Source organism: Colias eurytheme, chromosome 6 (genome assembly GCF_061535395.1).
Source record: "Colias eurytheme isolate Ceu_HAF_F1 chromosome 6, ilColEury1 Martin Lab GWU primary, whole genome shotgun sequence".
Taxonomy (NCBI): Eukaryota; Metazoa; Arthropoda; class Insecta; order Lepidoptera; family Pieridae; genus Colias; species Colias eurytheme.
The window spans coordinates 10,811,972-10,836,591 of NC_142985.1; the positions used below are offsets into that span (position 1 = coordinate 10,811,972).

Sequence of the window (24,620 nt, forward strand, 5' to 3'; positions counted from 1 at the left end):
TAGCAAAATTGCGTTTTCAACAAGTTATTTGACAATTTTTTCCCGGCTAATGAAATGATAAACTGAATTTTTTTTTCTTGTTTATCAATTAGTGTTATATACGCAATGCGCGTGAATTTTTTCACATTTATAAAGTTACTTTATGTTACCTTAATCAGGCCTTCAAGATAAGTCTCTTTCCCCCAAAATCATTTCGAGCTAAGTTTGTGCACTCACTACGTTGCAACCGATTACAATTTACACAATCTGATCAGCGCATTATTATCCTTATATAGTCGTTATTAAAAACTGCTGAATACAATTGCCGAAAAACTTATGATTTTCTTAATTAGAGCGTTATAAATTCATTAAATTTCCCATTTTTTGCCTTACAAAATCGATTGATAAATACTGCTAAAAGTTATTTTTTCCATTAATTTATTCGAGTTGGTTGAAGACCAATGAGTATTAATCCTTTAAAAACATTTTTTTTTGAATTTTGATTATTCTTTAAATATTAAAAAAATATTCAAAATAATAAGGAAAAATCCTAGCGAATTTCTTTAGTCGCGCTCCTTGGGCCGGAGCGTTCTGACGTGTGCTCTACGCTCGATTTTCCTTCATACCGAAGTGAAAGTTGCTCTACTTCATTAAATTTAATATTTTTGTTAATTGATTATTTTTATCTTAGTTTTGTGCAAATATTCGTATTTTTAAACATTTGATTTCGATATGGAAAATAAACGAAAAAAATACGTGTGTAACCACTAGAAAAAAAATTATCTTCGAACATAAAGTTAATGAAACCAAATAGATTGCAAAGGTGATTGGCAACAATTTCTTTATTTTACGGGGTGTCAGTAAAGGGATGTATATTTCTTTAAAACTAAAGTAAGCTCATAAATTTTCTTATAATATAATTTTTTTGAAGTTCCAAAAATGTTTATTTTTCGTTTGAGAAATACGAAATATAATATAAACTTGTATTGAGAACTTGAACTTCCCATGTTCATCCGGGGAAATCCCCATACGGGGAAAATGATTTGTTTACTCCAAAATTGATCCGAGGTGTTTTAATTTTTTCTTCTAGTCATTTTCAACGTAGCGGCATGTTGTTTGATTATTAATTTTGTAACTTAAATACAGGATGTTGGTTTTATAAGTATTCTGATCTTACAGACGCGCTGACAAATTTAGTCCACCATTTCTAGTTTAGTCTACCAACTCTACCAACTCAAAATTCAGTGGGGTTGAGAACTAAACAAACAGAAGTAACAGAGACGCGAAGAATAAAAAAAGAGGACGAAAACGATAATTCGTTGATGCTTTCCCTTTTCGACGTATTGTTAGGGTACATCACCAATCTGCAAAAAACAAAACTGATGATTCCCAATTGCTGATTAAAAATGAAAAACAAATAATCGACAACAGTGGTGAAAATTTGCTGATCACAATGAAACATCCTTCAGTGGTAGCAGATTTACTCATTTAAAATGTATCGGTGAACAGCGTAAAGGAGAGGAGGACAGGAAAACATTATGAATGTGGATGGTGGATTGTATACAGGGTGTAATCGATAAGTATGTGCAGGCGATTATGACGTTATTATTGCAGGTATCAAAAAACTTAAAACTGATATCGAAATTACTTTACCTAATGAGCAAAATGACAATAATAACTTTTTAAAAGTATAACGAGAAATATCTAAAAAATTTACTTTATCAAAAAGGGAAAATGGGACTAGTAGAAGTTAAATGTCTAATTCCGGCAAAAGACATGAATGTGGAAGATGCGGTTAAAAAAAAATTAATATTTGAAATACAATGCAAAAAATAGCACTTTTGTCATAGATAAGAATCATGACTATTTTTTCCAAATTCAGGGACAACTAAACGTTGCAGAAGCAGAAGTCTGCTTATTTGCTGTTTGGACTGGAGTGAATCATTCGTTAAAAATAGAATATATAAAAAAGTATGTAACGTTTAGGCAAAATAAAATGATGGACCATTATTTGATTTTACATAAATTGCCTACTGTCAGAATTGATTGATTCGAGACTTCAGCATTCGATGCCCATCAAGGACCCATCCTATATCATTCAAGCGATTGAAAAAAAAGAGATAAATCCAGTGCAACCGATAAAGCATCAGAATGCTAGCAAAAGATTTATTAGGTTTATCAATATAAATCTATATATTATACATAATATAATAAATCTGTAGAAGAAGCGAAGACTGACATCCGCGCGGACGGAGTCGCGGGCGGAAGCTAGTCAGAAATTGTTTTCATTTGCGTATTTTTCTATTTTATAATTTTTTAACACAAACATTACATTTTTTTTATTAAATACAAAATTTGTTTATCCGTTTTATTAGTTAAACTGAACAACCTTCACTAAGAAACTTAGGTCGAAAAAAATGTATAGAGTTATGCATTTTGTATGGAAAGCTTATTTTTTTTATATTTCGTCCAAATTTCTTTGTAAAAGTTGATCAGTTATATAAACATGAAGTTGAAGATATCAATAGAAAGTATTCGCAAATTTTGTGTACTGATAAAAAAAAATCACCCGGTGTAATTTTCACGAAAATTGTTTCAAATTGTCATTTTTGGTACTTATTACGAATATTAAATTATACGAATTGATTGATTTAATTTTTAAAAATTAAGTGGAGCAACTTTCCCTTAGTACATTTGTATTATTTACATATAGGATGACAGGATGCATTTGTTTGCACTACTAGACCAAGCCCTTAAGCGCCAGCCTGCCGTAATTAGACTCCTGCATAAATAAAATGTAAAGTAAATATAGGAACACATTGTGTAAGTAATGACGTTTTAAGTCTTTTTTATAAATAAATCAGAAAGTTTATTCGTTTTGAGGTTCTAGTTTACATTTAAAATTGGTGGTTGTGGTGATGATAAGATTTCATTTATAAAGGTTTCACAATGTAAAATAATACATCAACTAAAGAAGGATTATCAGAAATATATTTTTTATAGTAACAAAATAATAAAGTGTATACTAACCGTACCTACACTACGCGTGATAATTCATGCCGCCTTGACAAAACGCATTACTCCGCCGAAACATCATTAAATTCCAAGTAAAAAAACAAAGGCATTTTCCGCGGCAAGCTATAAACAAGATTAAAATTACAGAAGCGACATTGTCGGGCGTAAATCTCGAAACCGCCTCTTAGATATAAACAATGGTGGCTCAAACACTGGTCTTGGATCGTAGCCTCGTACCGACTTATGAATTGATAATGAAAGCCAACCATTCAGTTTCGTGTTATCTATCCTTAGCACAGGCTGCTAAATAAATTAAGGCTATATTTTTCTTTGTTTCGGCACGAAATACTGACCTACTATTTTCCAACTGAAAATGAAAAATAAGTATCTAAAAGGACGTTTAACGTCCTAAACAATGAATTTACAAACTAACCTACACAAAAACACCATTCATGTAAAAGTTGTTGAATAATTTAAAGAACCAAGCGCACTTGTAATAAAGAACCACGGACACTAGTAACCAAAAATGCTGTACATAATGAAAGTTCCTAATCACTCAATTCATGCTCCAGCACTCAGTCACCGCGAAACAGTTACAAATAATGGCGACAAAATTGTCAATGGTCTACAAAGCCACAGAACCGTAATCTGTCTACGGACGCAACATTGAGCAGTTGTCACACTTTCGATGCGTTTCCAAATGGGGCATTATATAATCGCCTCTACGCAATCTCTACATAGTAAAAAAAAAGAAGTGGCTTCCAACTGTTTGTCTGCTGTACGCTATGCTTAGATCTTCAAAACTACGCAACGGATATTGTTGCTGCCTTTTTTACTACATATGTATAGTGGATATAGAGGAAAATTTTAGCATTTAATTTGTTAAGTTTTAGACGAAGCATATAAATAGTTCAAATCAAAAATATTTATCGTAACAAATAAGTTTACAATTTTACGAGTCATTGTTATTTACTGAATAGTTATAGTTAAGTATAGAGCCTTCGAAACACAGTTTACCACTAGTTCGAATTTCAGGGTCTGCGCATTAAACTGTATCTATTTCTTGTAAAATACATTTTTATTTCATTCAAAGCTAAACATACCCGTCTGTCCGTACGCGAAGATACACGCGTTGTACCCCTCGAACGCATTGTCCAGTATGTCCCGGCCGAGGCATTCGAACACAGTCTTCTGTGACGCGTAATTGCTCAACCCAGGGTCGAGCGAGTAGAAACAGTGGTCGAACGCGAACGTTTTTGGTTGCTTTCTGGAATTGAACAAAAGATATTATTTTATTAAAACGTTGTTAATGATTCTGAAATTGAAAAATATTTTTAGATGATTATATTTATGAATTCTTTAGGCGCATGAGGGTAAATTTTTAACGGACGCAATAATAATTATAATATTACCAACACGAATATGTGCAGCGTTTTATTCGAATTAGTAGGGAGAGAGCGATAGAGACCGATTGAGAGAGAGAGAGTGAAAGGGGGCAAACGTAGCATAGTAAGAGTTTCACTTCTGACATGAGCACTTTATTTTATTGCTACAAAAGATTTTCACCCACATTGATTTTTTCATTTAAAAATAACAGGAAAACATTGTAGCTTATCACGAAATTAATATAAATAGCCACATTAAAATTCAGATATTTCATAATATCCATATTAACCTTGCTGCTTTTCCAAATACTTGACGCGACGAGTAGTCTTGTATAATTAAAGTGCGCTAATGGTCGTAAGTTTTAATTAGTCTGTCTACCACGTTCCACAAACAGCAACAACGACGCCCATATAAAAATAAAGCTTGTATTTCTAAAGATGGCTGTTGCGATTTTAAAAGCTGCTACGAGAGACAACGTCATATAATCTTCTTATATATAAAAATGAATCGCAAAATGTGTTGGTAAGCGCATAACTCGAGAACGGCTGAACCGATTTCGATAATTCTTTTTTTATTATATTCCTTGAAGTACGAGGATGGTTTTTATGTAGGGAAAACGTAAATATGTACCACGGGCGAAGCCGGGGCGGACCGCTAGTATGTTATGAAAATAAGATATAAATACACATAAAGGGTAGAAATTGTACAACACATCCTAAAACGTTGTTAAACTTAAACATTATTTCACATGAATATATTACTTTTGAAATGTATATTTAGCAAATGCTTCATCAGTGTAATATTCATGCGGTTTATCGAAGTATTAATATGAATTACTTCATGAACATTTCGATTTAGGCATTCAAATATTCTCTCGTTGCAATTCATACCCGTTTTCCAAGTTCAAAACCATCGAATGGTGTATCTTATGCCTATTATTCACAATTTTAACTTAAAAAATACTATAGGAGTCTGGTTGGTTTCTAATATTACCTGTCATCTCAGGTTTCATTTGCTAAAATCTAATTGGAACTGAATAAAATATACCGGTACAAGAGAAAGTAAATAATGGGTCGATCAGTCAAGCATTATTCCTCTTCACCAAACATTAACAAATGAACAGCTACAGCTAATCCTCCACTATCAATAGTTCTTTTTTAACTAATAACCGCTTTCAAATTGTCAAAACTAGATCAGATTTATCAAAATCGGTTCACCCGGTCTATAGTTCTGAGGTAACAAACCTAAATTAAAATAAAAAAAATTGAGAACCTTCTTTCTCCTTTTTTAAAGTCGATTGAAAAGCATTAAGGACAATTTAAAACACTAGCAAGGGTGATTTAATATAAAACGATAGTCACGGTACACTTTACATAATACTGTCTCATGAACTAGTGTATCTTATTACCCAGTTCACTGCGTTCAGACAGATAATCTCCCATGTAAATATTACAGTTTTACTTATTGCGCCACTCATAATGCGAAACATTAGAGCTTTTATCAGATATAATTTAATGGAGATATAACTGGGGAAAATTGATTCAAGTTTAGAACCGAAAAAAAATGTAAAAATAAAACAAGTAAGTTTACTATGCGGAGATTGATATTGAAACTCTTTACATCATTTATCGTCGTTTACTAGTTATTAAAGAAAATCTACAATTAGGTAGTTGGTTATTTTCTTCTTTTCGAATGAACATGTTCCTAACTTGTTGCGTTTTTACCAACGGTTTTTACCTAGTACCCATTTCAACGATAAGAGAAAAGACAAATAATTCACACCATCTAAATCGCTTCAAGGTTTAAAATATTCAACAAAACCTTGACTAATATAGCTGAAATTCTCGAAGCCCAAGGCTGAATAAAATACGGAGAAGAATACAAAATTCACGTGCTATTTAATTAATGATTGACGGTTGATTTACAAGCCAATATTGAACAAATCCACGCGGGTAGAGCTGAAAATAAAATTCTGCTATCGCGAAAAGATTTTTTTTTCCAGCGTTATTGTATTGATTTATAACTTTATTTTGCGAATAGTGCCATAGTACTACAAGATACTGAGAAATATAACAAAATTCAATACGAAACAGCGTCAAGATATGCAAATGGTATTAGCCTCGCATATTTCTTATTACATCGAAAATAAGATTTTTTTCCTTTTGCGCGGAATAAAATACACACTGTAATATCCGAAGATGTCTTCCAGTAGACAGAAATTCTAATTAATTTTGATTAATAGAATGTATATATAACGAAAGCTACATTATTCCTGACTAAACTAGATCAAACCGCGCAAAGTCGGAAAGAGCGGTTAGTTAAACCTACTAATTGCGCAGTAGGTACACTATTTTCAGCTTATTCTTCAATTCTTCACCATTAGAATACTTTATAAGAATACTAGCAACAGGTACACTACCTACATTGATTGATTCCGCTAAGCAAAACCACGGCGCACTCAAAGCTCATTCAACTGTCAATAAGTGCTGAACAAGATCGTGCGGAAAGATTCGATGAAATCGCTAAAAATATTCACTGCATCCATCAAGGCTTTACGTAAGCTAATCTGAGCTCATCAAATACAGATAATGTTGGTGAACATTTTGAAATGGTTAATAAAATTGATTTAGTTACTGACTAGTTTTAAACAGGTGTGAAATGTTTAATGGTGGTTAAGTTAATAACAAACCAACCTAGTGATTATCGTAAAATACATGAGTATAATTTCTCCAAAACTATCATATATTTTTATTTAGCACCTTAGTATGGGTACATTATTGTAATTTATTATATTTCAAAGGTTTTCATCGCTCACCCTTTACCTACCAAATAACTACGATCATGTAACGTACTCGTCTGTGATAGCGAGAATGTAAACAATCCTACTAAAATCGCCCCAAAAATATGCGGGCAAAAAGCCCCGAAACTCGATAGACTTTAACAAAAACACCTCATCCTTTTTGTCGGCATTCCCTAATAAATAACCGAAGCAAATAGAATATAAAAACATTCGCCGGTAATAACATTGCGCAAATCAGATTAATGTTATGTTTGGAAACAAGAGGTCAATGCCTTATTTGCGGCATTTATCTACATTTGTCTACATGCCATTTATTTCTTAGAAGTTGCGTTTCAATTCTATATTTTAGGGCATGTCCGTTTTAATTTATTAGGAGAGTAAGGGAGAGCAATTTTATTTTTTAGACTTTTATTTTATTTACTCGATAATAACTCAACATACCTATATCTGAACAATTAACAACATTAACGAAACAAAATTTTGTTACCTTAACGTTCTACAGTAGGCAATTCGCAACTGTGAAACAATTATTTCTTAATATTAAAAAACAATACAAGAGTTTAATAAATGTCTGCGTCTCTATCTTTAACATTTAAGTTATAGAGCTAAGAAGGATGAGACAGGCAAACTATTACATCTGAAACGGCAAAAATTAAAAACTATACACAATAATTTTCTACCAACAGAAAATATAAACAATATTAAGACAAATACAAATAAATACTCCAATTGCCCACTGAAGGGTGTAATTCGGTTTAAATCGTGCAATTAATGTCTGAAGCGTCTTCGCCAATTGCATTTTCCCAATTCTGCTCCGTCGACGTTTTCTTTGATAAATTGCGCCTCGTCTATCTTGAACGGTTTACTTGATTTTATTAGGCTTTTTTCTTCACTTTTAACTCAAGTAGGAACCAACTGATCATTAATAATTTATTGTGATTTACGTATGGTTAGTTTCACCTATTATTAATTTTAATATTTTATGTTAACAGAATAACATGATATTACTGAAAATGATATCTAGCTGATCCACTAATGAATATCATTATAATTAATAGCAATTAATATTTTATCCGCATAAAGGGAATGCATATTTTAATTATGATATGTTATTTTCATGCGAATTCACTTTATTAGTAAATTTGTTTATTATTTTGGTTTGTCCACAAAGAAACACCAACAATTTTTTACGTTTATATTTCAAAACTTCGATATTAAAACTAACTCGACTGACGTCATCTTTTTCAGTAAACCGCACAGTAAACAACTCATCCACTACATAGTTATTTAAATAGGAGGCGTGCCAAAACTTATATATTGTTCTCTCTTATATTCTCGCTGTTCGCAATACATCGTTTCGACGTTTATTTTCTTGTTTAAAAAGCAATAAATACTTAGGAATGACAGTTTTAAGGCGATACGCTTACAATATTGCATATAAAGTGGCCATTCTTAGATCCAAATATGCAATATAACCATTAACAAGAACTTTTAATTAGTGCTTCTTATTTGACTATTACAATTTTGACTTTTTATGAACCTTATAATAAATCAATAAGAGCTGAATTTACATTGCAGGATTATAATTGTTCAGTTTATCAAGTAATGAAGAAAAATGTTATTTAAAAATAACCACTCGTATACCTTTAGAATTAATTATTCACTAACCCAACCAATACATTTCACTTCTATTTAACAATTCAACATGGTACACAATGTAGATACACTTTTGTACGAAAATAAACTACTCTTAACAAACATCGCAAACAAAAGTACACACTCAATATTTGCGTGTCACAAACAATAGAATTGGATTCGTAATCATTCTGAGACACGAATAGATACGCTAGTTACACATTTCTTGTTCAAAACTATCCGTATACAATGTAAAAAGAAAACCTTTATTAAACAGTATCAAAATGCGTAGTAGTTACAATATTCACCGGCCTAACAATTATCGCATTAGCCTAAGTATACACTATCCTCACAAAACAACAAACAATTCTGCGTAGAGCGTATCGAAACGTCAACCCTTTATATCCTCGGCATTATCCGGGTAAAGGTAGTTAAGGCGAGGTCGTGTAGCCACGCCTTAGTGTCCGAACTAATCCCCCAAAGTGCCACCTGAGAGCTGCGTGCTGAACCGACCGATTCCATTACGTTTATCCAACTCGCATATTCACTATTTAGTTATTAATTGTATGTATTAAAATATGATTTTCAATTATAATACCGCGTATTTTCTACCCTCTTTTAAAATGTTTCTTTCCGTTACTTTGTAAACCATATCACAGAACAAACAAACGTTCGAATGCCGTTGGCAATCTTGTGCAAATATTCCCATATTTACGCTAAGGAAAGGCACCGAGTTAGCAGCACGAAGCAGCTGATTGCCCGCGACCCAACAAAGGTTTAAATAGCGCGCTGCGACGCGGCGACAGCACGCCGGAAGGCTTTGCAGTGTATAGAAAAGTTGGACTGCAGCCAGCATATAATATAAAGCATTGCTTATTCGTGTTATGGAATTGCAAAGCGATGACACAAACAACCATTTAATGATAGCTCATCGTTCTTGAATTAAACAGACTTATGGTGCACCATTAGCATTCCAAGAGCTGTCTTAACCTGATGAAAATTTATTGATATAATTTTTGTACTGTGAAATCGATACTTTAAAACATACATTTTTAACCCAGAATGAAACAGCTTACAAATTTCAGCTAATATAGAAAGGAAAGATACGTTAGATTTCACTTAACATACCGGCATATTTAAACTCTATTTTTAATGACAACCAAACAAGGTTCATAAGAATTCAAGGAAAATTTCATACATTTTCTAAACACACTTTTGCCCCGAATGAAATGGATGAATGAACGAAGATTTATAGCACTGCTTTAAAATGAAAGTGTACTATACGGCCAGCGTTAAAGTTAATACGACACGTAAAAGAAAAGCTTTGGGAGCGACACATCTCCAGGGTAATTGCCCTGTTTCAGTACTGTAATAACTACTTCAAATGAACGTTCAACAATAACGTAGCGAACGTACAATAAAATGCAAAGTACGTAAAGCCTATATAAAGTTTGAAGTACGTCTATAGGCGAAAGAAAGCTATGGAGAGATTTTATCTCCAAAACTTTTTGAGATAAATTCATGAGGTTACGCGCGTAATTTGGCAAACGTGAATATACGGATACGAAGATGAAAAAGTAAATTCATATTATCCGAAGATAACGAGAAAGTTATGGTCGTTGCGTATCTCGAAGCGAGGTAGGTAATTTCCCAGGGATATCTACTTCATCTCCGTCAAAGCAAATAGGAGGTGAAGTGAATCTAATTTATTTAGTCAATACCGTTGTTTATTATCTTAACGAAGATAACCATTCATTGAACCGCAGTAAAACGTATGAACAATACAAATATTTGCGTACGAACGCACGTCAGATTTACATTTAAATAAGTATGTTAATGATATACAAATATTTATATTAACATGTAAACAGTTACACTTGCAGAGTCAGCGAACCATTTTCATTTGTTGTCAAATGAAAATGCTTTAAAATTTAATCGTGTACAAAAAGCGGTCAGATTAATTATCAATTTACGAGTATAATTTAAAAGATATTTCCACGTTAATCTCAAATAGTAGGTAATTATTAATTAATGTAAATATTAATACGAATTTACGTATCTAACTGCGTAACGTATAACGAAATATACACTTGTTGCTATTCTATACTAAGCTTTGTTCACACTTCACAGTAGTGACCAGTAGGTAAGCACACACAACACCAAATCAAAAATTCATCACATACAAATAAACATTACAACTTACAATACAAGCACCCTGCTGACCTAAACTCAGCACACAGTATCAAATGAGACATCTGTGTCCACTTCCATATCTCCAATAAAAGCAGACGTTCATATAAACCAACTGCGAACCAAATGATGCGTTATTCGTTCCAGATGAACGTAGATTCTTTAATCAATTCGCCCGTCGTATCAATACGAACATTTTACTCTTTTCCGTTCTCAATAATATACAATTTTGTAGCTTTAGTTTAAAAGTTATTTTGGGATAAGAGAAGCTGGCTTCAAGTTAATGTAAACCTTTACTCTGAAGCTTTAATTGTATAGGCCGTTTGTTACATTTTGTACCAAAGCATATTGAAAATATTTTCAGACTTATTAGTAAAAGGATCATAAATGTATAATGTATCTTAAGCGGGATTTTTTTAAAAGATCCGAATCATTTATCGTATAAAGTAAAGGCCTAATTTTCAATTTCACAATCTTCGAAGTCAACACCTCGGCACCGTTCCTTTTTCTTATTTCAAAGTCGCTTAAAAGCTTTACAGAGAAAGCAATATAAAACGGAGACGCAAAGAACACAACGGCTCGGCAAATTTGATTCATAAACAACATGATAAAATTGCGCCGACAAAACCGTGGAATTAGATTTATCTACGGATGGTGGACGAGTTTATTCCGTAACGCCATAAATTCAATTGGCCATCGGCCCGAGCCCCGACTGCGCCGTATAAATGCTAAATACGGCCGAATAATCCACCTTATTCCTCCTCCTCACAATTGTTAGCCATCATTGCGGTTTTATACAATCGAAATATACCCACTCCGAGAATAAAATATGATTGCTTACTAAAAATTCATTATTCCTTTGAAGATAACTTTCCTCTCGAATGCGTATCTCGTTTCACGAGCTTTTAGGTGAATTTAAAAGTAAAATTAAACGCTTTTCACCGCAGGCGTTTATTGTCGTTTTAGTATTCATTGATCGTATTTATTTAGTAAGTGAATAAATAGAACAATGTATTTATTTTAGTGTCACGTTTGTATATTGATTGAACTGGGCAGTACCAAAACACTTCAGAGTATTATTACTATGCGAATTTATTTTTCCGATATACCTACAGGTAAACTCAATACCAGCGTACCTAAACGTAATAATCCACAGTTTTCACAGCGCATTACGCCGTCACACAAGCGAAGTTATGCGTCGCGGCGTAATATCGCTCCCCTCCGAAGATTACCATGTCTGAGGGCGACCTTACAGCCTATAATAACGTATTTGAGCTACATCCCTATTCCCTACCTTATTGCGAACGAAACGTCTAGAAGATTCTACATCAGTGAATGAGTCCGAATTGACTAGCGAACTGTAATTGAATTTCGGCTCTACTCAAAACGGCTCGTGTTTGAGGAACAATGTATTTGTATTTAACAAAACTTTGTTGTTCTCCCTCCAATTGCGCAGACTCCTTTTCACTTTCCGCTCGTAAAATCAATTAGGAACAGTGAACTTTTCACGAGGGTTTACCGAAGTACTTGACCGTTCAAAAGGCAGTGTAATCAAAAGCAAATAGCAAAGTCAGTTTGAAAATTACTACATCGTTAAAAAGTATTCACTGTGAGTCTATTTATACATTGTTTGGTCATAATCAATAAATTATGTAACAAACTAAAACTAGGCTGTTCAGTTTCAGAACGATAAATACGCTACATATTTATGAATACAACTTTCGGGACACGCACAATCAATTTCCCCAAACGAATACCTATAATAGCTCTTGTAGAAATAGCAACCTAAAATCTTTGTATCGAATTCATTCATCTGTGTACGTGTTACATTCACCTCAAAACCTTCCCCGAACTCGATTCAAATAAACTATTCCATGAACACTCTCGCTTTCAGTACAAATTGGTCGTATCGCTGGCAGGGCGGTCACTCCTCTATCCTCTATACTGTATAGCAGTGGACGCGGAGAGAATCTTAAACACGGCATTGACTATGTCAAAGACCTGTGTACGTGATAGCTAGACGATAATACCGGCCGATTGGTGATTAGGAACGCTTAGAGACTCATCATTCATCACGTTAATCCATTATTCGTTAAGAAACAATTCGGGAGGCACATAAGGGGAATAATATGAAAGCTTTGATCTAGATGGAAAGACTGACAATATTGTTTACTCTTGAGAAAGCTTACGCGGAATTAATGTAAGAAAATAGCGAGTGTTTTTATTCAAATATTAGAGCAACTTCATAGTTGCTCACATTCATATGTGTCACTTATATGTACTAGAGTAGGTATATTTTTGTTGTACTACATAGAAAAACGTAGAAGGAAAATAATTAAATACGGATCACGTAAACAATGTTTTTTTTCTCAAAATATTAATAATTCTAGAAAAGCGTTTAGATATTGTTATTTCAAAGATTATACTAAAAATAAAACAGACATTTGAAAGACATAAGATTGTACGCTACTCGCATACAAATAATGGAAACTGCTAGAATTGTTAAAGTTGGTTAAATTCCAACTATCAAAACTCGAGCTACCAAACTTTCAAGTGAAGTCTTCACGAATGTTCAGAGCAATGACAAAATGTATTAATTAAGACAAACTTAATTTAACATTGTTTCGCAAAGTCATTTACTTGAGTCTGTTTGCATTTACGAGTGAGTAGATATAGAAATAGAAATAAGATGACATCAAGTTCAAATAATAAGTGATGACCGGTCACAACAAGTAGCTAAATATTATTTTTTCGAACAGATTAAATTTCACGAGTAAAACATTAAAACTTTTTACATACGTCACGACAAGCCATTAATCAAACTGTAGGCGACTAATCGCAAGAGCCATCAGGCTATATGATGGCCCTCCTCAACGCCGTCCACTAAAAATGAGTTTTCTGTACGTCGACCGCAGTCCGCAACGCTGTCACATCATCGCTCATTCAAAGTAAAGTTAGTGGGTACACGAGAGCTATACAAATGAATGCCACCGTGCATCGTTTGTATGGCCGTGTGTAACTTGGAGGTAAACAAGAGGGTCGCGTTACCGCGTGAGGGGAGCGACGACGTCACAGGCGCCGCGGCGGCTCGGGGCGGAACACGCTGGCTCGCGGTGGAACCGCCCTCGATATGACGATATAAAAACCATATAATATTGACGACAGCAAAAGCAATAGCGTATCGAATTCAAAATTGACAGTTTAATTGAAGATATCCGTTAATCATTCATTATAAAATAACAAGCTTCACCCCGCTGTAATCGATCGTCGAGCTCAAATGGAACAGTTACGCTCGCAGGTGGTAGGTACCTGTTTCAATACAACTCTATAGCGGCATCAAGTGATCCCGCCTCGTTGCACACTGAAGTGTGACGTCTGCAATGCACGCCGCACTACAGTCGAAACATTGGCTGCACGGCTGACGCTCGCGAGTTGCACTACGGCAGACGGGTTTATTGACCCTTCTGCTACGAGCTATTTAGATTGAGCTTAGATAGCTTACATTGGACGGATAGTATTATTTTGACGTGACATGCAATTTAGCATGTTGAGTGAATTTAGCTGTGTACTATCTACAATGCAGATGATAAAGCATCTTAATCTATATTAGGGAAAGATCTTCAATTTATAACAATTACCAGCTTATTAGCTTTACAACTTAAATCTAAAAATACACATTCAATTACGTTTCAAGGAAACTTTCAGGCCCGCCAAATAACAGCGAGCAAAGCACGCGGCATAATTAAGATAAATGAATCCGGCGAGCGAGTTAAGCAGACTCCCGCGTAACATCAGTTCGCTATAAAATAGTAATTATCTCCTGATAATGACTTCAATCTGTCACCCGGCTGCTGTAAACAGAAGCTGTGAACACGGAGCTACGTCAAACTATGGCCTGCTGATTACTTGTTAACAAAGGCTTTGTAGGTTCTTCGAAAACATGCAGATATTCTAAAAAGGTTCGTTTATAACATCAATAGATGTCCACCTACAACCGTGTAAAAGTAGTAATATCTTATCATATATTATGTGTATCAAATTTCATACTAATGTTTTCAATAATACTTTTAGCAGAGACGTTATTAACATACATTAAGATACACCTGCATATGTTGCAAATATGAATATTAATAAAGACATAGAAAAAATAATTTGGAAAATCCAAAAGTGCACGCCACGCCTGTATTATCTTACAAGTGCAATGTATGATACATAAAGACATTTTAAGTTTGAAAAATCAGATGTTTTGCGCGAAGTGACAGTAGTACCCACCTCAACGCTTCGCTTATGAGGCGTGCAATAAGACTAAGATAGGAAACAATCCGAAGTAATAATTTACCTTCACGAAATGTGCTACAAATAAACATCGTAAAAAATTAATATCAATCAAATGTGTAACCAAGTAATAACGAAAATTATTATTATGCATTTTCCTTCTTATCTTCTAGTTATAAACAACACAATATTTATATAATACCAAAATCAATCAATACTTTTATTTCTATAGGGCCTAAATTTACTAAGATAAAATTGATATATTAGTGTTATCGAGCGTTCAAATAATTAACGAGTTTATCTATAATGAGAGCATGGGGTCACAAAAATTAGTTTTACGGGTCAATGATAAATACTTTATTTGAAGTTCAAATTCGTTGAGACAACATTATTTTTTACGACCAACATTTAACGATGCTAATGAGCTGTCTTATTCAGATACTTTTATTAAAATGAGAAACAGAAGTTGAGAATTTTTGACGGATTTTCCTTATGAAACTTATTATACTACAAAGAATAAATAAAAATGTAAATATTAGGTTGGAGAAGGTCAAAAATTATTACTATTTTCTTAAATATTCGATTAGTGCAACTTGCTTCGATATCATGTTTTATTCTAAGTAGTTTCTAAAAAGCAAAATTAATTAATTACCTAATCTACAAATTGTTTACAAACATATGCACTTATGTAGATACAATGACAACTTTAACCTTTGGCGCTAAAATCTATTCATTGTACGTTATGTTCTTACCTTGAATAAATAAACACTGCTGAATAAAATATAAATATATAACTAACATTAAACGATCTTTAAAACTGGGACACACTTGTCCAGCGAACGTTAGAACAAACGCCGTAGTATAAGAATTTATATTAATTTTCCGAGTGAACGCATTCGGGCCAAGTTCGCGAACGGAATTTAATTATGGCCTGAAATAATACGAATACCTGCGGATATTTGTCGAGTGCGCACTGTTGGTGCAATCTGTGTTTATGGTTCACTTTTTATGGCTTAAACGGCTTTAGCCAGTTACTACGTAACTGACTAAAGATAACAACGTAACTGGGTAAAGATAACTCAGTAGGTAAATCTTTTGAATTAATGAAATCAGTCTTCTGAAGTAATGAATGAAAAGTAACAAAAGTGAGTTAACAACACCATTGTTCACTTTATTATAGTTAAGGAATGAATAAAATATACGAAAAACAAGGTCTTTGCGCAGCACCAAATAAAAAAATCTGTGTCATGTTAATTTCATTCGATTCAATGAGAAATCATATTATTGTGATTGAACTATATACCTACGCAAATTCTAAACTGTTATGCTATGATTGGCGAATAAGGCCCACAAATGTAATTTAGATATGTATGTAACTTCTGATCAATAATATCTAACACAATAGGTACCTATTACAATGTTACAACCCTTCTTGATTCTCATTAGAAGAACACCTATTTACGCCCAATTACATTTTGTTCCAACATTAATAAATTCTTCCATTTTCAGTGAATTCTGAAACATTTCTGAAACTCGGCATTCAGCATCATCCGTGCATAATTTTCTCCTTCAAAAAAGGTGTTCCTGTTGCGCAATTATATTCATTTCTCTCTTCAACAATTAGCAAGATTCTTTCGAGACCATTAATATTCATTCTTTTGCTACTTTAATTTCACTTTTAAAATATTGGTAGGTACTTACATAAATTCCTGGCTTAATTTCCAGGCATTTTCAGATATTTTAACTTAAATTATTCTACCCGTAACACGTACTACTTACGCTTTGTATTAATAAATTTGTATCCAGCCTAATCTAATATAACATGTACATTAGAACTTTACTTTCGTTGAACGAAAAGAACTGCATATTTCTTAAACAGGTTTTCTGAAGATTTCAATATATGAATGCAATGAATGTATGTGTTACCTGTAACCTTAGAATACTTCTCAAAAACTATTCAAAACTATACTAGACCATTAATTTTCTGTTTCCTGTCACATTGAAGCGTACAAAATTAACCTTTTTAAAATTTCTAGAAAACGCTAATGAAATTTTAGCAAAGGAGTGCACTTTTAGTTTTGCTTAAAAGGAAAGTTGATGTAAAGTTCTGTAGTGGTTTTAAAATTTTGTTTTTATTCAAAACAGACATATTTTGAACTATATACTCCTTTCGCAGCTTCTTCTCCTTTCATTCTTTATATAACACTCAAATTTCGATAACTGGTTTAGTTTTGTGTCTTTGGTGTATTAATTAGATTTTGAGAGTGTGATAATATAATATTATAAAATAAATTCATTTTTTTATAATTTTCAAAATTTAAGTCTCGTTAATGTTTATTCATGTAACCTTTTCCAAATATTTAAGTGTTTATGAACAGTCGATAATGTTTTTATTGTAAAGCCACATGTGATATAACCCATAGCATTTAAAATACATTATTTCTACTCTCTCATTATGACGTATCCAAATCCACCAACCACCATTACCTGTAACAAACAAAACACAACCATTAGAAGTTTATAACCGCAAGAACACTTAATGTCCCCAAAAATTGACTTTAAAAATAACCAAGAGGACAGCTCATAGTTCCCAAAATCGACTACGATACATGTATTATTGATCAATCATTATTATATAGTTGACCCGAGAGTGACAATGATTGATTGATTCATTTGAACTCGATATGTTCTGGATAAAAGGTAATAATATTCATACAAGCAAACATAGTGCGGCCGCATGAAATATGTTTCGTTTTTCTAATAAATCATTGTCTAGTGTAATTGTATGTTCGAAGTAGAATAAATATGTACATTTTAATAAGCTATCTTGAAGGACGTTGTTCTATCTAATTTCAGAATCCTTAGCAGGCAAAGCATTTCTCTATTTTCTGGGTAATATTACCAAAATTTAAATCCACAAAAGATAATGTGAATATTCGGAACAATTGAAGAGCTAAGGGCCAAATCAGATTTGTTGTTTTTAATTTTTATTTACAGTATCAACATTATTTTAATCACGAAAAGGTCACTCCTTCCGCCCTTCATGCCATTTCTTTACTTCAAAATTAAGGTCATTACTTTATGTCCTTTAAATCCGTTAAGCCTTGGCTCGCCTAGGTCACTCCATGGCCGCGTATGCCCAGCTCAGGGCCGCAGTATGTCCTCCATTTTACAAGATTTGCGAGCATGTAACACTACACTCGCGACTCGGTGTTAGCGCGCTGACGTCTTAAGCGTTACGCAATCGACGTGGGAACGTATAGGTTATATCCCTTTAATAGTATTAGCGGAAGTATTGTATCAAATACGTTCACTATTCAGTAGATATGAATGTGTATTGAGATATTTCTGTGTACAGACTGTCTATGAATTAATTACTGTTGGAAACGTGGTTCTCTATTGTTGTGTAATCGGACTTTCTTATGTATGTTATAACAAATAGCTAAGCGTTTATGAACTGGTGTTTAACGTAATATCAAATTGATATAATTGATGACAAAATGTCTAGATATTAGATTAATTATGTACCGGGTTTCGGTCGTGCGATTTGATCATATTTCATAGACATTAAAGTGGGCACTTTGATCATAATTCATAGACATGAAATAATAAACTTTATCTCTCTGTATCAAATCAAATTTGAAAGGAGTGGACTTGTTTAACCTTTCCAGGTTAAATTCTTAAGTGATACCCATTTGCCGTGGCTCCATACTAAATCCTTAGCTTATTCGCCCAACCATACACGTAAACTTCCGACATCCGCGAGATGATGCACCCCGTCCACATACACTATTGTTCCGCAGCACTGCACTGAATGTCTAATTACATTCACAAACACATCGTACAAAACGGAAGGTGTGACTCATACGATATATCTGGTTGTGACTCATTATTACAATTAATCTATTTGATAATGTGCACCATAGCACTTAACTGTAGCGTTGAAATCGCTCTTAAAATAGCATTAGAAAACTCTAAGTTATTTCAGTCTAAGAAAACCGTTTCAATTGAATACGAAAATAAACGTAAACAATGAAGGTTAAACATTGTTGTTGCCGTGATACAAGTTATATTTAAAGGAATTCTCAGAAGAACAGCACCTACATAGAACATAAATAAGTCAAGGAAAATTACAAGTTAAAGCTAAATCAAACGGAACAAGTGTAAACCAGAGACCAACTGCAATGCAGTACTTTAATCGCATTGAACAAAAACAAAAAAGCATCGCGATCGAATCGTTTGCATTGACGTAAAACAAAGTTAGAGCGTACATTGACGCCGCTTTATCCAATAAAATACATTATTTCGTCCATAATCCAATCGAATCCGTCGCCGTAGTGACTGACTGCAAACAGTGACGTAGCGGCTGTGGGCACATGTAGCTATAGCTCTGTCTACCTCCGTGGTATTGATTTGGCGCTCTGCCTAGACGTCATTGCTTCTATGGGAACACATAATTGTTGGTCTACATAGAGGCTCGTGTACACGCTACAATGAAATCGCACAAAGGATCTCTCCGAGGAGCAATTTGATCGACATCACCGTAGCAGCTCTGAGATTTACATAATATACACGTATATTCTACTTTAATCAAATAGGTAGGTGAAATGGTTGATAAGTGGATAAAACAAATTTAAAGAAAGAAAGAAAAATTTCGTACATAGTTATGAATGTCTAATACTGTCGATCAAAATATCATATAACCAAGTTACGTAACAAACTATAAACACCTCAAGGTGAACCACATCATTGATCCCCGCTATAATCTCATTGTCATAATCCCCAATTATTTGAACGTACAAAACTGCCAATAAGGTAGCTGAACAGATTAATTCGTAATCGTTATACCCTGACATTGAAGCATGCTCCTATTAATTTGACCTACGTATTTTGGCCCGGTCACCGCAAGATAAAGAACAAATCTATCGTAATATCCCAAAGGCTTTACGTAGCTGGAATTCTTGGTCATTACAAGTACCCAAGCTAAATTTCTCGATCACTATTACATTTCGGATCGAGATAAGGTAGCAAGATAGGTAGGGAACGTTTAGTTAATTCGAGAGCGGCTACCCTTTACCGTTCGAATGGCAATAGATAACCCAGGGTTAACATTATAGTACGTACGTGATTATATTTCCCATTTTCTTTTGAAATTTGACTTGGAGTGTTAACAATCGTGATTTTCAGTACAAGAATATAAATCGCTAATAAACCAGGCGAAGCTACGAGCGCGAGGGACCGTGACATTGACGAATGCACCAATTGAGCCGAGCCACGGACCCGCACCAATACGCTTTGCATCGTCCAATTCAAACTGCTGCAGGAAACAATGAAGCTTTTGTTTTTTACTTTTATTTAAAAATAAAATATTCTTTTTTTTGCAAATTGAATGCGGCTGTTTGTTTTTAGTATAGCACGAAAACAAAAGATAGAATATTTCATACATATGGGTGCACTCCATCTGAAAACATTGCTGAACTTCAACTAGCGAATAATATTTCATACATGTTTCAATTCACTTAGTGTTATGTTATAGATATACAATTGGCTCATATATTTAACATGGACATGCATCAAATCATGTTAAAACAAATACCTCTTTGTAAACAGATCATAGTAAATTCTGTTCAATACGTGTACGATAATCACCAAATTAGATTCAAGGCCAGTTCTCATGAATGAAAACATTTTATCAAAAGGCCTCACGGAAGGTCACTCTTGCGCGTAATGAGGCAGGTTTTTGTAACTAGAGTAATTTTATTTAGTTTTGCTTTAGGTATCTTAATTTAAACATATATGTACCTACACAGCCTTTCCAAAAAGAAGTAGGTAATAATTTAATATAATTATAAGAAAAAATGTAGCACAGAATTTGTTTAACAGTTATTAGAAATTAGAAGTAACGTTAAGTCAACTACCCTTTCTTAACAATTTCCATAGGAAAAATAACCACAAAATATACTAAATACTAAATAAAACCTCACAATTGGATTGTATACTGTAGAAATTGAAATAAACAGTGTTCTTTGTTTCTATTCATGAAATGAAATCGAGTTGTACTAGCTTTAGTCACATTTAAACTATTCAATAGTTTTCATTTTCGTTCCAAACTCATTTGTAAAGTGCTTTAAAATTCTAGATTCTGTAGTATTCCAGACACTTTCGTCGTCTCGTGTCTAGACAAGTAACAATTGTTATAAATTATAATATTAGGAATATGATTTATTTTCGATAAATACTGTATTGTACTAGAAAAACTATAAACTTATTCGTTTCAAAAGAAATGCAGACTAGATAGGTACTAATACAATGTTTAATTCATATGTTACACATCTTATATATATATAAAATTCTCGTGTCACAATGTTAGTCTGCATACTCCTCCGAAACGGGTGGACCGATTCTCATGAAATTTTCTGTGCATATCGGGTAAGTCTGAGAATCGGCCAACATCTATTTTTCATATGTACCACGGGCGAAGCCGGGGCGGACCGCTAGTAAATTATAATATTAGGAATATGATTTATTTTCGATAAATACTGTATTGTACCTACTAGAAAAACTATAAACTTATTCCTTTCAAAAGAAATGCAGACTAGATAGGTACTAATACAAATGTTTAATTCATATGTTACACATAATCTATAAGAAAAACGCACACAATTTCCTCTTGCAAAAACGTATTAAAGTTTACACTAATTCCCTCTCCAGCATTACATGCCAAACAACCAAACAGAATATAAATACATTTTCATATCCAAACCTTCCAAACTCGCTACCTCGATCAAACAAAATAAATCGAATGTTATGTTTACACAACAAAATCGGCCAGACTAGAGGGACGTGCCCGTTCGCGGCTAATAAAAATATTCGCATCTATCGATTCCCGCGGGAACTACGTGCCGAAAAGTTTGGATAAGGTGGCAATCCCGGCAGCACTGTATCTAAAATATAGCACACGGGATGGGAAAACGAGGTATGACATACGAAGTGGTACCTTTTTTGAATTACAAAGGGTTATTTTGTGTAATACCTATGCTCAAGTATAAACTATGTACATTTTAAATAACGTAGACTATGTTATAATTCTGTTCTAGAAAAAGACATTCACACGAAATAAACAATCAAATAATTTTGTGCGAAGAAATAAAATCAATACATGAAATTCAACTAGTTTTAAGAAGTTATTTTCAAAAATGATAATATCATTTATATCACCCCTATATTGAACTCCAACACATTTTCTTCCATGTCACCTTTCCCCACATTTCCCCACACATAAAAAGAATCGAGTAATAACTAATAACATTCTTGCCATAGTGTGCTGTGTACCGTCCCACGATCGATACGCCAAAAGGAGAAAGTTCGGGAAATTAGAATTATTTACTACGGGAAAGTTATTTACTGCTTCGGGGTAGAGCTTTGATAACACTCGGGCAAATGGCCGCGCACGTGATAACTCTGCCTCTTATATAATATTTATCCGTAAACCAAACCGGGGCTTACAATAAAACTTTATCCATAAGTTCGCTGTTTATCATTTGTTTGACAAACATTTAATGATGTGGATTGAGCGTTTTTATGCCGTTAGCGTACTTTGTTTTTGTTACAGCATATAGTACGAGTAGATCTGATTCAAGCAATAAAGATTAACATCAAAGGGAAAGCTGTATAACTACGTGTATCGAATAACGAAAGACGTGACATTTTCGAATTTAGTTTAACGATAGTTTGGAAAATTATTTAGCGAGACATACCTAAATTAAATCGGATATTGTAATATCAGCCCCGAAAATAGAAGAATCAATGTCAAAATATAATATTAACCTTCTTATAAATAAGCAACCTTTATCGTTTTTATTTTTCTTTCATATTTTGTAACTAAATTATATTACACCAATGTTTAAAGTGGCAGCCCTCACACTTCGTGTTTTCTATCAATTAAAAAAGGTCATTACTACGAGGCCCTTGATGAAAACTTAACTTGGGGAATGAATTAATATTTATTAAGGAAAATACCTCTGAAGTAAAAATATTTTGGAACATTTGCGTGTTATTTCAGAAACAATTTCGAGTGTAAAATACCTATTTCAAAATACAAATACAATAGGTAGGTATATGAAAAAAAAGTGTAAAAAAACATCAAAAGAATTAATTAAAACTAAAGTCTGGAAAGCGATTAGGCGAGGTCTAGTAGTATGTATTCAATCAGGGACAAAAAACGAGATCAACAATCCAAAGAAGAGACAATTACAAATTGTGCAAACAAAAACCAGATGGAGTTCAGCGAACTTTATACAGTAATGTTGTAACAAAGTAATTACAATGAATCATAAAAGAAGCCTTATAAAGCCTCTTAATTCTAGTAATTTGTACACTCAAGGTCGATTTGCAATAAAGAAAAAATCCTATAATTTTATGGGTCATAATTCTGAACGATAAACGTTTCTTTGGCGTGTTAATCGACTAATGGAATAAATAAGCTACTGTGTATATTTGTTTTTCAAAGCGAACACACTTTAAAAAGCCAGTACCAATCCATTTAGTCCGATTAATAATAACAATGTTATACCATATGTGCACGAATCACACAAAACATCCATAAAGCGTTCATATCAAATGTGAAAATGGAATTACATTCCATCTAACATATTCTAAGTCACACAGTCCATAGGTAGCAGTCATAAAAGGAGCCATAAATAGCGAGCTATAACTTGGCATATTAGCTATGCTGAGCAATAACGGAGTTGTTTTACTAGCTATAGCCGGATGAGTCAGGGCGACAGTAAGCGATATGACATAGTATGTTGTCGAGGGCGTGGACTCCCACTAATGAAAGGCAAACACGCAAACCCCTCCCATCACGCAGCCGTGTTATTAATATCAATACTGAAAATTGCTCTAGCGTACTTCGTTCACGATAAAACTAATTTCATTTTTACTTTTTTTATCACTTGAATATCGTTAGCACGTAAACAAAGAGCCAAACGATCGTGTATGAAAAACAAAAATTTTATATATACAGGGTAGGCTAGAGAAGAAAACATGAATTTTCAGGAAAAATTTAGCAAAAAATTTTTGACGTAATTTTGTTGTTTAAGTATTTTTTACGTGATCAGTGTATGCAAAACTACAAGTCCCTTCGCGCTTAGTATACCAATAGTGGGACACCCTGTATATCATGAGAAAACTGTCAACGTTTGAAACCGGTTGTAGCAGCTCGTCTGTCCTATCTTATAGATATAGGGCAGCAGGTTCCCTATAAAAAGATAAAACTCAATAAAGAGTAACAAGCATCTACATATACAAGCAAATAAATAAAAGGCACATCACTGTTGAT

The 24,620-nt window shown here is 33.5% G+C and overlaps 1 protein-coding gene across 3 annotated transcripts in view; it reads right to left on the reverse strand.

Annotated features, from left to right (window-relative positions):
- Khc-73 (Kinesin heavy chain 73) overlaps nt 1–24,620 on the reverse strand; it is a 110,693-nt gene that overhangs the window by 59,035 nt on the left and 27,038 nt on the right. For all 3 annotated transcript variants that reach the window (XM_090103142.1, XM_090103141.1, XM_090103140.1), the window contains exon 3: nt 4,098–4,261. In XM_090103142.1, the coding sequence (XP_089959268.1) occupies nt 4,098–4,261 (164 nt within the window). The remainder of the gene's footprint in view (nt 1–4,097; nt 4,262–24,620) is intronic.